The sequence below is a fragment of the Saccopteryx leptura genome, chromosome 2, assembly GCF_036850995.1.
Source record: "Saccopteryx leptura isolate mSacLep1 chromosome 2, mSacLep1_pri_phased_curated, whole genome shotgun sequence".
In the NCBI taxonomy this organism is placed as follows: domain Eukaryota; kingdom Metazoa; phylum Chordata; class Mammalia; order Chiroptera; family Emballonuridae; genus Saccopteryx; species Saccopteryx leptura.
The window spans coordinates 54,776,478-54,793,731 of NC_089504.1; the positions used below are offsets into that span (position 1 = coordinate 54,776,478).

Sequence of the window (17,254 nt, forward strand, 5' to 3'; positions counted from 1 at the left end):
TGCAATTAAAGTCACACAACAAGGCTGGCTAAGGGCATCAGTTGTTATTATTCAAAGTCAATTTAAACTTTAAATAAATAATAATGCTTAAGCACATCTATAAATTAAAGCACTCCATAAAAGTGTGTATTTTCCTAACCTTAACAAAAAACAAAGAAAAATTATACAGTATGTGAATCTAAACTCAGGAGGTATGATCATTAGAGGTCAAATGATCAGACTGTGATGTTATAGGAATGATGTATGTATATGTTGTCAGTTTTCTAAAACTCGTAAAGAGTTGGATTGTCTAAGACCCATGTACTTCCTCAACTCTGTTGATCTGGTCCCTAATTCACTTAGGGTATTTCTTCTAAAACACCTATTTTATTTCATATTAAATCCAGCAGCAAATAAAAAGGTCTTAGGTGTATATTTGTGTAGGTCATAGATGGGGAAACAAGTAGGAAAAAAAAGAGAAAACAGAGTGTTGGTTTCAAAAAGTGAGTCAATGAATGCTTAAATGGGTACTTTATGAAGACATTTATAAACATGGAAAAGGAGGATACAGTAGTCTTGCCACCAGTCCAAGAAAACTAAGGCAGAAAAATGTATCAATATAAAATAAAAGTCCATATGAGCAAAAGCTATCTAAATTAACCTGTATTGCTGAAACACATTCTCTTTTAAACTCAGTTGATTAAAGAAAAATGTCAAGGAAGAAAATGGCAGTGCAGTGACAAATCCTTAATTTGCAATAAGGTGAAGATCTTTCTTGTTGCGTTAGGACTGGTGACGCTTTATTGACCAGTCTGACCTTGACAATCCACAATGCTTGTTCTCTGAGCCTTCACATAAGTCATTGCTTTTAAACAGCAAAGCAAGGAGTACTTCCGGGCTCCCAACACGTCTATAAAAGTTACTGGCCACCAGCAGCTGCAGCTGTTCAAAATAAATAAATTAATAATAAGAGAGAGCAAAGAAAAAAAGAAGCAAATAAAACTTTTGCTTTAAGTGTTTTTTGTTGTTGTTGTTTTGTTTTGTTTTTACAGAGATAGAGAGAGTCAGAGAGAGGGATAGATAGGGACAGACAGACAGGAACAGAGAGAGATGAGAAGCATCAATCATCAGTTTTTTGTTGCGACACCTTAGTTTATTGATTGCTTTCTCATATGTGCCTTGACTGTGGACCTTCAGCAGACTGAATAATAATTAATACCAATCTTTCTTGAATGCTTCCAAAAAAACTGAAGAAGAGGCTAACTCCTCCAATCTTATTTTACAAGGCCAGTATTACCCTGACACCAAAACCAGACAAAGACTCTACAAGAAAAGAAAATTACAGGGTAATAATTCCTGATGAACATAGATATAAGAATTCTCAACAAAATATTGTCAAACTAAATCCAACAGTACAATGAAAGGATTCTATACCATGATCAAGTGGGATTTATTCCCATGATGCAAAAATGACTCAACAAATCAATAAATTTGATAACACAGTAACAAAATGGAGGATAAAAAATCATAATCATCACAATAGATGCAGAAAAAGCATTCAACATCCTTTCATGATAAAAACTTTTAACAAAGTGGGTATCAAAGGAACATACCTCAACATAATAAAAGCCACATATGACAAGTCCACTTTTAACATCATACTCAATGATGAAAAGTTGAAAGCTTTTCCTCTATGATCAGGAATAAGATAAGTATTCTCACTCTTAACACTTTTTATCAACATAGTGCTGGAAGGTCTAACCAGAGCAATTAAGATAGAAAAATAAGTAAAAAGCATGGAAATCAGAAAGGAAGAAGTAAAATTGTCTCTGTTTTACAGTTGACAGTATTATATATAGAAAACCCAGAGATGCCACCAAAACACTGTTGTAGCTAATAAAGGAATTCAGTAAAGCTGTAGGATATAAAATCAGTATACAATAGTCATTTGAACTTTTATATACTGAAACAAACTATCAAAAATAGAGAATTTAAGAAAATAGTCTTATTTACAATAGTATTAAAAATAATAAGATGCTTAGAAATAAATTTAACCATGGAGGTGAAATATCTATACACTGAAAACTATAAGAAATTGATTAAAGATATTGAAGAATACACAAATAAATGGATAGTCCATGTTAATGAACAATTAATATTGTAAAAATGTCTACCCTACCCAATACAATCTATAATTTAACACAATCCTGAGAAAAACATCAATGACATTTTTCACCAAGAGAAAAAAAAGTAATCTTAAAGTTTGTATGTAGTCACAAAAACTCCAAACAGTCAAAACAATCTTGAGAAAAAAAAAAGTTTGAGTCACCACACTTTCTAATCTCAAACTATATTACAATACAATAGTAGTCAAAATAGTATGGCATTGACATAAAAACAGACATAAAGGTTAATGGGACAGAATAGAGAGTCCAGAAATAAACACACCCACGTATAGTTAATTAAAATTTGACAAAGCACCAAGAATATAAAATAGGGAATAGGTAATTTCTTCAATAAATGGTATTAGAAAAACTGGATATCTGTCTCTGACCAGTTGGCTCAGTGGTAGAGTGTTGGCCCAGCATGTGGATGCCCCAGGTTTGATTCCCAGTTAGGGCACACAAGAAAAGTGACTATCTGCTTCTTCAGGCTTCCCCGTACCTCACTCCTACAGCCATGGTTTGATTGGTTTAGAGCTAGTTTGTCCCCAGCACTCAGGATGGCTCCACAGCCTCTACCTTAAGTGTTAAAAGTAGCTCAGTCACTAAGCAATGCAGCAATAGCCCCAGATGGGCAGAGCATTGCCCTGTAGGGAGCTTTCTGGGTGAATCCCAGTCAGGGAGCTTGCAGGAGTCTGTCTCTCTGCCTCCCCTTCTCTTAAAAGAAAACACCCTGGATATCTACATTCAATTTAATAAAACTGAACCCATATATTACACTACCCACAAAATAAACTCTAAATGATTAAAGATCTGAATGTGATATTTTAAACCATAAAAATCTCAAAACAAAACATAGAGAGAAAGTTGCTTGTCATTGGTCTTGGCAGTGATTTTTTGGATTTGACATCAAAGGCCAAAGCAGCAAAAGCAAAAATAAAAAAGTAGAACTACATTAAACTAACGCTTCTGTACAACAAGGTAATTTATGGAATGGGAGAAATATTTGCTAGTCACATATCTTATTAGAGGTTAAACGCAGCCCTGGCCGGTTGGCTCAGCGGTAGAGCATCGGCCTAGCGTGCGGAGGACCCGGGTTCGATTCCCGGCCAGGGCACACAGGAGAAGCGCCCATTTGCTTCTCCACCCCCCCCCTCCTTCCTCTCTGTCTCTCTCTTCCCCTCCCGCAGCCAAGGCTCCATTGGAGCAAAGATGGCCCGGGCGCTGGGGATGGCTCCTTGGCCTCTGCCCCAGGCATTAGAGTGGCTCTGGTCTCAGCAGAGTGATGCCCCCTGGTGGGCAGAGCGTCGCCCCTGGTGGGCATGCCAGGTGGATCCTAGTCAGGCGCATGCGGGAGTCTGTCTGACTGTCTCTACCCGTTTCCAGCTTCAGAAGAATACAAAAAAAAAAAAAAGAGGTTAAACGCAAAATACATAAGAAACTCATACAGCTCAATAGTAATAAACAAAATACAGGGAGTCCTTGGGTTATAACACAGTTCTGTTCCTATGACAGTGACATAACCTGAAGTTTGGTGTAAGTTGAAACACACCCTAGCCTAAGTCACTTACCTATCATAACACAGCTGTAAAATCATAATCTATAACATAAAAACACAGCTAAGCCACAGAAAAACGAAAAGGATAGAAATATACTGCACAATGCACTGTAGTAACAGAAAAAATGACAAAAAAATGAGTGTAAAAGAATGTAATATCAAATCAAATCATTACATGTACACTTTAAATGTACTACCATTTTATTTGTAAATTATACCTCAATAAAGCTGAAAAACTGTTAATGCAATTAAGAAACGAGCAGCTTCATGACAAAAAAAAATAATCTGACAAAAATTTATCTAAGACAAACATAATCTAAGGATACAGCTGCACTCATGGTGGAGCCATAAAGGTTAGCCAAGAGGAAGGAGAACAGTGGTAGAGAACCACAGGAAATGCAGCTCAGTACAGACTGCTTCTATACTTAGGGTCCAATGTGGCCTGAAGCCACATATACCACTCTCCTATTCATCTGTGTGGACTGATAAATTTCTTTTTCTACTTAAACCAATATAAGAGATAGGTAAGCAGGAAAAACAGGAGTTAGGAAGGAAAAGAATTTTTTTTTCACTCACATTAGGCATAACTTTGCCATGTAAGAACTCAAAGTAAAGTATATCAGTAATTTTGACAAATATAAATATGTTTTATTCTAATATTTTAAAATTAATTCTATTAGAAGTAAAGGTTAATGAACCAGTAAAGGCTTTGACAATCAATGGTGCTAAGCTCAGACGACCCTCACGGGATATCCTTCTATGTATAAAAATGGTACAAAATGGCAGGAGAGAGTCTGCATTTGTATCTGCTATTTGTGTAGGACAATATAGTTTTTTTTTCATCTTCTGTCATTTTGCAAAATCATTTTTCTATTATTATTGCTAAGTTTACTTTCCTGAATTTTTCTTTCTCCCACTGAGAAAACAACCAACCCCCCTGGAAATAATGCCTGAGAAGAACTAAACAGTAGGAATGTAGACTGATTTGCTTAGGGTAATAATGCCATTCTGTATCAAATGCCCCATTTGGAGAAAAGAAAAAAAAGAAGAGCATATTGTTTATAGGAAAGGAAAATTACAAACATAAACTTATCTCCAACCTGCTCGTGCAGCTGCCATTTTCTTGTTGCGCAGTTTGTTCTCCAAAGCTTGCTACATGATGAAAGAAAAGGAGGGAAGAACCACATGAGACCTCCTGGTGTTTCCTACTATTTCAGTAAAGACATATTTCTATGAAATGCATTGTATCCTACCTGTTTCATCTTCTTTTGTAGATCCAGGTTTGCTTGCTTCTGGCCCTTTGCAGTAGCATTGAGATAATAGATGGTCAAACTAAATTTAAAAGAATAATAAAATTTATGGTATTTTTAAGTTCCTTGAGAGTCCTCTTAAATTTACATTAACTAAATCATACGCTCTTGGCACTAGAGCAGACTTTAAGATATTTTCTACTCTAAATCTCTTATTTTGTAGCTAAAAGACTGGGTGAGGTACAGATAGGTAAGGAATCCTCATCAGCTACTCAGGGACCAGGAGTCGACTCAGGAAATTGGATCACAAGTCTGGTCTTTTCCTTCACACTCAGGGGTTCTGTTCATTGTACCTTACTAATTTTAGCCTCATCTTGAAAATGTATTAATGTCAGTTTAAATATAATTAAAAGTAACATTTTAAATTGATGTCAATGGCCTCCAAGGGAATAAAATATCTGCTGAAATATTAGTGAATGTGTCAAATTAAAAGGAAACTGACTTTCAACCTTAAATTTCTTCCTTTAGCTTTTACAACTAAGAATATAATCCTCCTGGTCATAGTTAATGAAAATAATTTTTTCCATAGGATGTATTGTTTGCATTTCTCCTTCCTTCAAAAAAGAAAATACTTTACAAAGGAATACTCTTGGCTTTTAAGTGATATTTGCACTTCAAGAAAGAGCAAATTCCAGCCAAATGTTGTTGCAAAAATCAATATGCTCATCTTTACTTAAAGCAAAACAAATAAACAAAGAAAGAAAAATGCAGTAAAAAAAAAGGGTAACTGGCATTGCTCTTTGTTGCAAATAACTGGATACTGAACACATTTCCTCTACTCACCAACATGCCAGATTATATCCTTTATGAGCCATCTGGTGCTAGCAACACAATTACTGATAAGGTTTAGCCGGGTTTGTTTATCTCTTGTACCAGTGTCAGGAGTTTGAATGAAATTATATACATGAAAGCATCTAGTACAATATCTGGCATGAAGTAGATGCTCAATAAATGTGTGTATGTGTGTGTATGTTATTATAGTAATATAGAGATTTTCTCAGAAAAGCGCCCAGAATTGGAGGGGAAAGTCAAAGATTTCTTAAGTCATTTGTAGCTCTGGTTTTCTCTGTTGATTCTTTACTTTTTTCTGTCTTGTGATGTATCTTAAACATGTACTTCTTATACATAATTTTTAGTCTGCAAAGGAATAGAAACTGCCTGTAGAGAACAAACCTAAATTCTGCCCTGGTCGGTTGGCTCAGTGGTAGAGCATCGGCCTGGCGTGCAGGAGTCCCGGCTTTGATTCCCGGCCAGGGCACACAGGAGAAGTGTCCATCTGCTTCTTCACCCCTCCCCCTCTCCTTCCTCTCTGTCTCTCTCTTCTCCTCCCGCAGCCAAGACTCCATTGGAGCAAAGTTGGCCCCAGCGCTGGGATGGCTCTATGGCCTCTGCCTCAGGCGCTAGAATGGCTCTGGATGCAACAGAGCAATGCCACAAATGGGCAGAGCATCGCCCCCTGGTGGGTATGCCGGGTGGATCTTGGTCAGGCGCATGCGAGAGTCTGTCTGACTGCCTCTCCGTTTCCTACTTCAGAAAAAAATAAATAAAAGAAAAAAAAATAAAAGCCTAAATTCTGCTCAGTTACCAAAAATCATCTAAGTTGATTTAATATGACCCAGTAGAGAAATTTGAAATGCTTACGACATGTAACATTCTCTAATTAAAGGTAATAAAAAGAAAAAGCAAACTTTTTGGGTCCCCTAAACTAGAACGTGAGACCTCAGGATCTGAAAAATCAAATCAGCAATAAACTGAAATTTTGGTTTTATATAAGAACCTCAGAACTAAAATCACCTTCTATCCAACCTTCTATTTTTCCTGCTTTCCTCTAGACCTAGTCATTACCTGGGATCCTCAAATGATGATCTCCCAGGCAAATTTGATTCCCAAACTGTTTCATAAGGCCCATGAGCTAAGAATGGTTTTTACATTTTTAAATGGTTAGATTAGAATTTAAATACTATCCTCGATTTTACCGCTTGGTCCACAAAGCCAAAAATATCTACTCTCTGATCCTTTAAGAAAAAGTGTACCCACCTGGGTGTAGATTATCTTTGACAAGTGGCTTCCAACCCATTTGAACATGGCTAAACTCAGTGTTTGGTGCTATAATTGAATGGGGGCAGTGAGAGCTGGGAAATAAGACATGGGTTTGAATTCACTTATAAACCATTAGGTTTGGGGAAGATCTTCATGTGCTCGCAATAATATGATCAGTGATAATATGATCAACTACTTAAGGTTATTGTGCAAATTAAAGAGTTAATACGTGGGGCCTGACCAGGCAGTGGCACAGTGGATAGAGCATCTGACTGGGATGTGGAGCACCCAGGTTCAAGACCCCGAGGTCACCAGCTTGAGCGCAGGCTCATCTGGTTTGAGCAAAGCTCACCAGCTTGGACCCAAGGTCGCTGGCTCGAGCAAGGGGTTACTCGGTCTGCTGAAGGCCCACGGTCAAGGCACATATGAGAAAGCAATCAATGAACAACTAAGGTGCCACAACAAAGAATTGATGCTTCTCATCTCTCTCCCTTCCTGTCTGTCTGTCCCTACCTTTCCCTCTCTCTGACTCTCTCTGTAAAAAAATAAAATAAAATAAAAAAATAAATGAGTTAATACATGGGTAGTGCCTGAAACAAAGGCAGAGTAAGTTCCTCTTCCACATTCTCAAGATAGTTTATTAAATATTTAATTAGTGGCACTGGAACAATGTTGCTCCTTTTCTTAAAAATAAATCTGTCTCTCAACTAGTTAAGAATATAGTCATAAAATCTGACATTAAGTTTTGTGTGTGTGCGTGTGTGTGTGTGTGTGTGTGTTTAAACAAGATCTCATGTATACTATTAATGGGCTTTGACTTTTAAAAGCCACAGGATACTTTAACATGCTTTTTTTCAGAAGCAGCTATATCATAAAAGCATGGAGAAGGAAAAATTACTTCAATGCCATCTGGTGCAACATGCTGCATCCATCTTGTCATATTCCAACACATCTGCACCAGAGAGTTACTGTCAGATTCTAAATGCCACTCCATGATCAAGGTTCTAATATATAATAGTTATCTGTTTGGTAGGATATATATATTATAGTATTTTACTTTCTTAAAAATTATAATGAGCTTTGCAGAAAATTTTCAGGCATTAAATTGAAATGAAGCAAGTTGAGCCAAATTTCATCTAGTTGAAAAACATTAGTCTATAAAAAAAAAAAAGGTAATCTGTTTTACTGTTTAATTATCCCCACAAGCTATTAGCTCTCCCTCAAAGAATGCTTCCTGGTATAAAGGGATGAATGTTGTATTTACTGTCAAAGTCCTACTGTTATATTTTGTTGTATGTCACCTAGAGAAAATCAGTTCAGCCCTCTAACTCAGCTTCTTGATTTATACAATTGAAGGATTTCACCTGCCGCTGCTGACGTGGCTCCTGACCATGACCACCAAAAAGACGATGTTAGCAATGTGGCCCAGACCCAGCTCATTTACTTCAAACCACTGGGAGTTCTCTCAATAAGATTTCCTAGTCTTCTTTTCACTTAAACAAAGCCAGCCCTTGTGCCAGCTTTGTTTCTAAAGCGTCCCTGCCAATGGTTTCATACCTGTACTCCTTGACTAAGAGCAGTGGTAGTTCCAGACTCTCTTTAGGAAGATCTTGGGGCAAAGAGAAGTCTAGGGTACTTTTCTTAGCTCTTCCATAGCAAGCATATATTTTTACTTAGAATGTCAGTTTACCTGTGGTAGCCAAGAGTCAGAAGCCAGTGAAAAAAATATGGGAAAAAAGCCCTCTCCCAAATTCCTTTTTAGATGTCACCTCTAACTTTGAAGGGACAGACTGAGTGGTTCTGTGGTCCTATTACTGTGGATACACAGTCATTGATGGCTTCCTAGGTACCAGGACAGGTTGATTTTTAAGACCCTTTACACCTTGATCCCAGAAATACTGTCTACAGGGACCCCGAGGGGAATATTGACTTGGAGTTTCATCATTTCTGTGTGTTCAGAGCCATCTGCTTTATGGAACCCAAGGTGGCGGCGGGGAGGTGGGGGGAAGCTCAACGTGCTCATTAGGTTTAGCATTTATGTTTCCCTTGCTTTAGCTGTTTACCAATAAATATTTTGGTTACCTGGGAACACATCTTATAATCCTAGGCAGGCAAAGACAGATGCAGACAGCTGTAAATTATGTCCAACAGGGTATGAATGTGACTCATCAATTTTAGCCTCTCACCATTATATAAATTAGCACTGAATTTGGTTAGTTTATAGCACAACGCTTGGAGAGAGTGAGAGAGCAGAAAAAGTTGGAACTGAAAGGAGCCAGGAAGAAAATTGCAAAGGCTTTTCCTGTGAGGAGAGAAGGCACATACACCATGACCAGAGCCACAGCAAGCATCAGTGCAGGATTAGAGAGTTGTCTCAAGACCATTGCCATCCAGCTCGGGAAGTCATGCTCCAGTGTTTCTCCGATGACTTCGAACATCCTGTTTTTGCCACTGGAAATAACAAAGGGGAAAATTTTTTCTTAATATATATGGAAAACCATGGTTACAGCCAAAATACTAATCTTTCGCAAATACTGCCTAAGTACCATTTTAGGTTGGGGATCTGATGTCTCACTAAAACTCCTGATTCTCTGACCTCATATTGTCAACATATGGATAAGATACGGTAAATTTTATCCTGACATAAACACATAATCAGAGCCTGTAGGAAATGTACCAGAAGATTAGGAGACATTTTAAAGGCTGTATTTCTAAGATTTTGATTGAAATATGTTTTATAAATAGCTTATCAGTCTAGCCCTTGGCTAACTCTCCTTATAGGAGAACACTCTCTTTGGGATGAATAAATAGTGCACTCAATTTTTTAATTAGCCTTGGTAATGAGCATAAAAAAAAATAGCTTAACAGAACCAAATCCACAAATAATCCAATATATCTTCCCATGAAATGGCTTCCACCTCATTTTTCACCAAACCTCTTTCATGAGAGCTATTAATAGTAACCACACTGAATAACAAGTCCTTGCTCTCTCAGTATTTTTTTCCGGACAGGTCTTAAAAAGTACCAACTCAGTTCTACTGCTAAGAACATTAAGTGGGAAGAGAAAAAGAAAAAAAAACCCTTAAAAATAAAGGTCCTAAATGGGCTTGTTCTCAACCCATTAAAATAAGACCCAAATTTTATAAACTAGGAAAATGAGAATAGTAATCTGTCTTAATTTAGTAAATATTAAAATTATAAAGTAATATCTACCTGCTAGGATTTTTTTGGTTATGCATATTGATTTTACTATGAAAAGTTGTGATTTTTCAGAAAAGATACTAGGTTTATATCAACAAGTTTTATGTAGCATCAGAATACAGGTTGGTATAACAGTTAATACAATATTTTGGATTCAATATTTTTTTTATCTTTAAACATTCTCAACCACTAAATAAAACATGATCCCCAAGGTCTGGATCAGCTTTTTTCCCCCTGAAATAATCATATCTTTCAATATACTGAGAATGCCTCCAGGAGACACTGGACTAAGGAAGTATACATTTTGCTTCACAAATTAGATCTATATACTAATTTAAAAAACTATAATACATAAAGGATAATGAAGTTTATAGACAATTTAAGATTATATCAATTTATTCTACTAAAACTTCTTCTTTATCTATTCTAAGTGACCATTCTCCAGCCATATGGAATATAGCCAGTGTAAGAAGGTAAGCAGAGAGGAGAGATGATAAGACAATCAACTCTCCCTTCTCTAGCCTATCCAGCTGTGGCTAATGAATGTGGTTAGAATGGGGGAATGGAATTTTATAAAATAATTTCTACTTACAAAAGTCTTCTTTGCATCCTGGTGGGTCCCAAATGCAAAGTTATTGTCAACCCTGGGAATTCTAGAATAACTCTTCCAGATCCGGTCTTTTAGCAAGAATCGAGATCTCTTAATTTTACACAAACTCTGGAAGGATTTATCAGTCTTTGGCGATCCCTTTTTCTGATAGATAAGCCAATATATGCCACTTCATAGTATTTCCAGAAGTCCTTTCCAGTCTGCTGTGACTATACAGTCAAGTGAAATGCTACTGCACTTATCCTACAGTTTCCCAGTGGACACAGCTCCATCCATAGCTTAGAACAGTCTGTGAGCATGCCTGTCTTTCCAGCCAGACTGAAAGCTCCACAGGACCAGAATCTATCCCAAGTTAACACCACATCTCACCTAGTATTCACTGCACAATAAAAAGTCATTATTCATTCATTAATTCAAATTATTGGTTAATCCTCTACTGTGTTCTGGATTCATAAAGATGAAAAGATTCCCCATCTCTGGAAGTCAGTTACACTATCGAGAAAAATACAGACATAGAGTAGTAGAATTGAAATTGAAGTTACATAATACAAGTGCCACAATATAATACAAACCTGAACATACTGTATGGTCTCCATTATTTTTTTAAATCTACATAGAAATAGCACTTGAGTACAAAATGTTAAAATATTGAGAGTTGTTATTTTAGGACTTTGTGGGTTATGGGTAGCATTTCTTTTTATGTGAAAATATTTCTATAACTCCCAGGTATTCTAGTACAAGCACATATCAACTTTGCAGTAAGATAAAAGGACGTAAAAAATATAATTACCATAATGTTATCAAGGAGGGGTGTGAGAACCTAGAAAACTAGAAATTGTTCAGATTATTAATGAGGAGGTTGGGGGAGAGACATCAAGTGTCAGGAAAGACAGTGGAGCTGTAGAAGAATTTTCTTCATTTGAACATCCAAGAAATAGTTTTAAAATTATTGAACAGTTTAAGGTAAATACATTTAATAGTCTATAGAATAATTTTCTTGGAAACTCATCCTCCCTAGCCAGGTCTTGTGAAACCAGAACAAGCTAGGCTATTTCATCAAATTGTTTTGCAGAATGCATCCTGTAAGGCAGGGGTCTCAAACTCAACTCAGCATGTGGGCCGCAGAGCAAGATCACAGCTCTTGGGCAGGCCGCACTAGGTCTACAAAAGGCAACTGTTACGCAACACTTTTCTCACTGCAGTTGAAAACAAAAAAAAATCAGTACAACAAGCACAATCGTACATGCAGTTTACTCAGTGTCACAAAATGACCAGAAACTGTAGTTCGCATCACAACTGCTGTTAACTAAGCTAATATCTAGCTAGGATGCTAGAGAAATGAAAAATACAAGTAGGCCCCTAGGCTTACTTAATTTTATCCAAAATATTTTGAACTTCGTGGATTAGTCTGCGGGCCGAACAAAATTGTTCGGCGGGCCGCATGCGGCCCGCGGGCCGCGAGTTTGAGACCCCTGCTGTAAGGTATTATAGCCACCATACCTGAAAACAGACCTGCATCTAGGAGCAAGCGGCCATCTCTGTGGTGTCTCCATTAGCCTACTTCAAATGTTTGTTTGCCATGGGCTGCCCTCCCAGGTACCAGGAAGGGTCAGATAGCTTTCACTCAGCAGGCTGGGCAAGCCACCTCAAACTCAAGGTCTTTAAGGATAGTTTGTTAAGAGGCACCTAATATCTAAGGTTGAACAACTTATTTTAAACTTTTAAGTCCAAACAAATTTTAAAAAGCATACATTCTTTTGCCCAAAAATGAGAAAACTAACAGGAAAAATGGATATCTTCCCCAATACTTTATTAATAATATTTAAATTTTTTTGATCTCAAAATAGTAATGGATATTTAGTAATTTTGACTAAGTTTGCCAATTAGAAAATACTTGGTCAAAATCATATAGTATACCTTAGACACACAAAAATGTTTTTATTACCATCATTGTAACTCATGATATAAAGAGAGACAGAGGAGTTAGAGCTCAAACATCTAAAATTGTGCAGTTACTGTATGTGTCTAGAATAGATAAATGATATTTTTAATGTGAAGGTACCTGTATAACTACCACCCAGTCTATGTGTTGACATTGTGGGGTTTCCCCTACAGACAGCTAAGTTCCTTTGATATGTTTTTCTGAGAAAGATCAATTTCCAATTAAAAAGTTAAAAGCACACCCATAACTTATCTTGGATATTTAGTTGGGTGGGTAATTTGCAGTTAACTAAAGTCTTTGCATTGTCTCTCGAACTTGGAAACTTATCTAGGATTTATTAAGATCACTTTTTCTAGAATGCAATTTCATATTTAGTCTCCAGATGTCACTCTCTGCATTATTCATTTCAGCTCGCTCGGTGGGGGTTCCAGGAGAGAGAATAAATAGGATTTGTCAACATCAGCTTCCTGATCTGACAGAGAACTTCAGTTGTTTTTACCTTATCTGCTGGCTTAACGTTTTCTTTATTTTCCAGTAAAAGAATAATTGCTCAGACTATTAGAGTCAAAATGCCTTTCTTATACTTAAGTAAACGGGCAACAAATGTTCTAAATTTAATTTAGTAACTTAGGTCTGACAGCATGATAGCGAAATTATATGTGGCCATTATTGCATTATGGTTGTCATTCACATGGCTTTTCACATTTTCTTCACTGCAAAGGAGAAATAACTCAATTGTATGCTGCCCAGTGTCTCAACATGCACAGAAGTTGGGGGGAGACTTATGGTAGATTAATCTCTTTAAGGAATAAAATCTCACTCTTCCAGGTCCTGGGGACTTTGTTTTCTTGGTGTCAGAGAGAAAAGTATGTCATAGAGAACTGGAGAAAATACATTTCCAATATGTATGGATCAAAGAGACTTCTTGACTCTCTATTGTTGCTTGAGTGATTTATCCTTGTTATTTAGGGATAATATATGTGAGAAACAGCTTTAATATTTAACTGGCATATACCATTTTGAATTATGAATTGTGAGCCCTTCTTTATATTATTATCTATTAATGATTCCATGCCCTAGGTAGCATGCAGGGTAGTCCACTATATTTATTTATGTTTATGTTTTATTTTTTCAACTTGGTGGTCCATATGAGACATAAGAATAGCTTCTCATGTCTGGATATGAAGACCTAGGATCAGGAAAATGTTCACATCCGGAAATAGCTCAGATTAGTTGTCCATATTTTACTCAGTTAGAGCCTGGAGCAGTTAAATTATTTTCCCTTTTATAATTCCCAAATGAGAAAAAAAGAAGAAACTTGCCTAAGCATCTTCATGTCACAGAATGAGCCTGAATACCCAAAGGATCTCATTCCTATCAAAATGCCATTGTTTGAAAAAATAAATAAATAAACTCATACAGCAATTGACCATTTCTATCTCCATGCCTGAAAGAAAACTATGCCCAAGTGGAATTTCAAAAACAAGAACCTGAAGGGGCCACAGTCAAACGACGGCGGGAGGCAGACGATCATGTACAGGACGGGCATGGTGGACAGGAAGAGGATGAGCAAGAGCATGCCCAGATAGAAGTTGTTTGATCTGGAAGCTTTGAAGACTCTGGCCTCAGGAACATTGCAACACATCACGGCCCAGCCCTGGAAGTACATGGATGTGAAGAGTCGAAGGATATTGATGCCTGGCAGGCTGGGAGCAAAGAAGGAGCCCATCCTAGAAAGGAAAACAGAGCTCTGGTCAATTCAAGTTTTCATCCGGAACGAAGTCACACAGCACCTGTATGTTTCACATCATGCTCACTTGCCAAAGGCAGAAATGTGTCCAACCACACAAGCCCTTTTAATAAATAAATTAGATTAATCTATTTTCATCTTCTATACACATTTAATCATCTATCTCCCCCACTATTATAGGCTTTGTATACATAATTCCTTCATAGCAATTATGTAGAGCCCTAACCATATCAACTAGCATGAGTAAATTTAAATTGCAACAGAGTAAATTATATATGTATTATTTTGTAGTCCCTCTGTCTTCTACTTCAAAAATAAACTGAATTTCCCTGAATACTCATATGACTGATTAATATAGCCAAAAATTAACTTTTGAATAATTGACTCTTAAAACCACTCGTTCTACTCAAATAAACTGCACATTTGGATTAATTACTTTTGTCATGGCTAATACATTTTTGTTTAATAAAAAAGAAATAATTAATTTTTTCTTTTCTGATGATATTTTTTATTTTTAGCTGCTATCGTGTTTTAGAGCTGATAGGAATGATGTACTTATTTGTGTCTAATATGCTATGTTTTATTGATATCCTATAGCAAGTTTTATGTGTTTTTGAGATGAAAATTCAACACATACATTTAATTTAGTATATTTGTTTACATTTTTACTTTAGCTTGTCCTGGAAAACCACTGCTTTGTACAACATTTTTTGTTGTACAAAGAACCAGATAGGTGAGGTCACTCTTATTTGATGGCTTCATTAGTTATTGCAGCAAAATAAACTTTAATTTTCTTTGATGAGAAAATCTATTAGCCTCATAAAAACCACATTAATATTAATTAATAAGTCCAAAACCAAAAATGTGGTTTTAGAAGTCACTTATTTTAGATGTTTAAGCAGGATTCTATATTTAAAACTATTCATACTATAATAAAGCTTTCATTGTTTCTAGTTAAGATTAGCATTTTAACATATCCAGTGAAAATTTAGTATATGATTTGGGGGAGGAGAGTCAAGTTAGATGAAGAAATTAGTTTCTGCTATAAATTACCTAGTACAACCCAATATTAAACCATTTTACTGAAAAGTGAAATCTTGTCACAATTCAGATAGGATTCCACATAACAAATCTGAATGACATTTTAACATACTATGCTGACCAGAGACTTTGCAGGAAGTTAAACTATTTTTTTAAATGATATAGACTTTGAGTGATAACGGTATGTCCAGGTAGGTTTATCCATTGTTACAAATGTATCACTCTGGTGTGGGATGTGGATAATGGGGGAGGCTGTGCAAGTGTAAGAGCAAGGGCGATATAAGGACTTTGCGCTTGCTGCTCAATTACATTGTGAATCTAAAACTTCTCAAAGGTATAAACTTTATTAATTTAAAAAAGATGAGAGGATAAACTTCAGAACAACATAATGTATCTTGGTTACAGAACAGCAAGAGAGAACCTGGAACCCGAAACAGGTGGGCAAGTGAACGTCAGTCGTCGCAGAGGGGTCAGAATGACAAAGCACGGGCTTAGTCCCCAACTGCTAATGTCTGTAATATATTATAATATATTATATCGTGCTGTGGGGTGATGATAATCCAGCCCTTCTAAAAGTCAGGGTTGGCCTCTCTGGCCAATAAAATAGAAATAAAAATGAGGTGTCTGACTGCTGGGTGGAAGCTCAAAGAGCCCGGTGTCTTTTTACCCTTTCCTCTCTGCTGTTCTGCTCAGCGATACTCCAGGTGGATCTTATTCTGCCTGGCCCCAATAAAGACAACTTACATGAGCAGAGCCCTCTATCAACCCACATTAAACTTGTAGAGTAAATGAGAAATAAACTTTTCTTTTTGTAAGGTTTTGGGGCTGTGTTTCATTGTTTCACAACCTAATCTACCCTAGGAGACAATTTTGTATATAATTCAAGACCAAGACTTGCCTAAAGTCACATATATGTGCACCTCTACATAAACATGCATCATTTGTCTATATGCACATATCTATCTATCTATCTATCATCTAACTATCTATCATCTATCTATCTATCTATCTATCTATCTATCTATCTATCTATCTATCTATATACACTTATTATAGGTACATGCATCTATAAATAAATTTAACAGTTTGAAAATGAATACCACATAGGCATTTTGAACAAATGATACGAGCGCTATAACCTAGAAAAAAACAGTCCTGGCACAGTGAAATCTGAAGCCTAATGCTCAGTCTATCTTTGTTCCTGACTCATTTATCAGCTTGGCTCACTAAGTCTCTTACCCAGACTTGATCCCATCATCTGTCAAGCAAAGATAATTGTAATACCTCAGCCTGAGAAAATGCTTTTCTTCCAAGAAGATCAAAGCAAATGAAAGCTTCTTTTATTTAGCTCTTCTTATTACTCGAGTGACATGGTACATGTCAAGTAAATTATTCACATGTGATCAACTGAGAAAATGAGGTAGCAAAAGGTGAGAGATTGTCGGATGGTACACAGTGAGACAGTTTTGGAGTAATGTCCAAACCCTTCTCTCTCACTGTGTGCTCTCTGCTGCCTCCAGGTCCTGCTAGGATAGAGATAATTTGTGCTTTTGTCATTTAAGAATATTATTACAAAAGTCTATGCTGTCTATTTTTAAAATGAGTTTGTAATATAAAGATTTACTGATAATTTTAGCAAATTCATAATAAAATAGATTTTT

General features: G+C 36.5%; 1 protein-coding gene across 1 annotated transcript in view; it reads right to left on the minus strand.

The window, feature by feature from the left end:
• Positions 1–898: 898 nt before the first annotated feature.
• The window catches only part of TMC1 (transmembrane channel like 1), a 162,680-nt gene continuing 146,324 nt past the window's right edge, over positions 899–17,254 (minus strand). The window contains exons 17-21 of the mRNA XM_066362945.1: positions 14,293–14,532; positions 9,375–9,500; positions 4,953–5,031; positions 4,800–4,851; positions 899–921 (exon numbers count right to left, since the gene is read on the minus strand). Of these exons, the coding sequence (XP_066219042.1) occupies positions 899–921; positions 4,800–4,851; positions 4,953–5,031; positions 9,375–9,500; positions 14,293–14,532 (520 nt within the window). The remainder of the gene's footprint in view (positions 922–4,799; positions 4,852–4,952; positions 5,032–9,374; positions 9,501–14,292; positions 14,533–17,254) is intronic.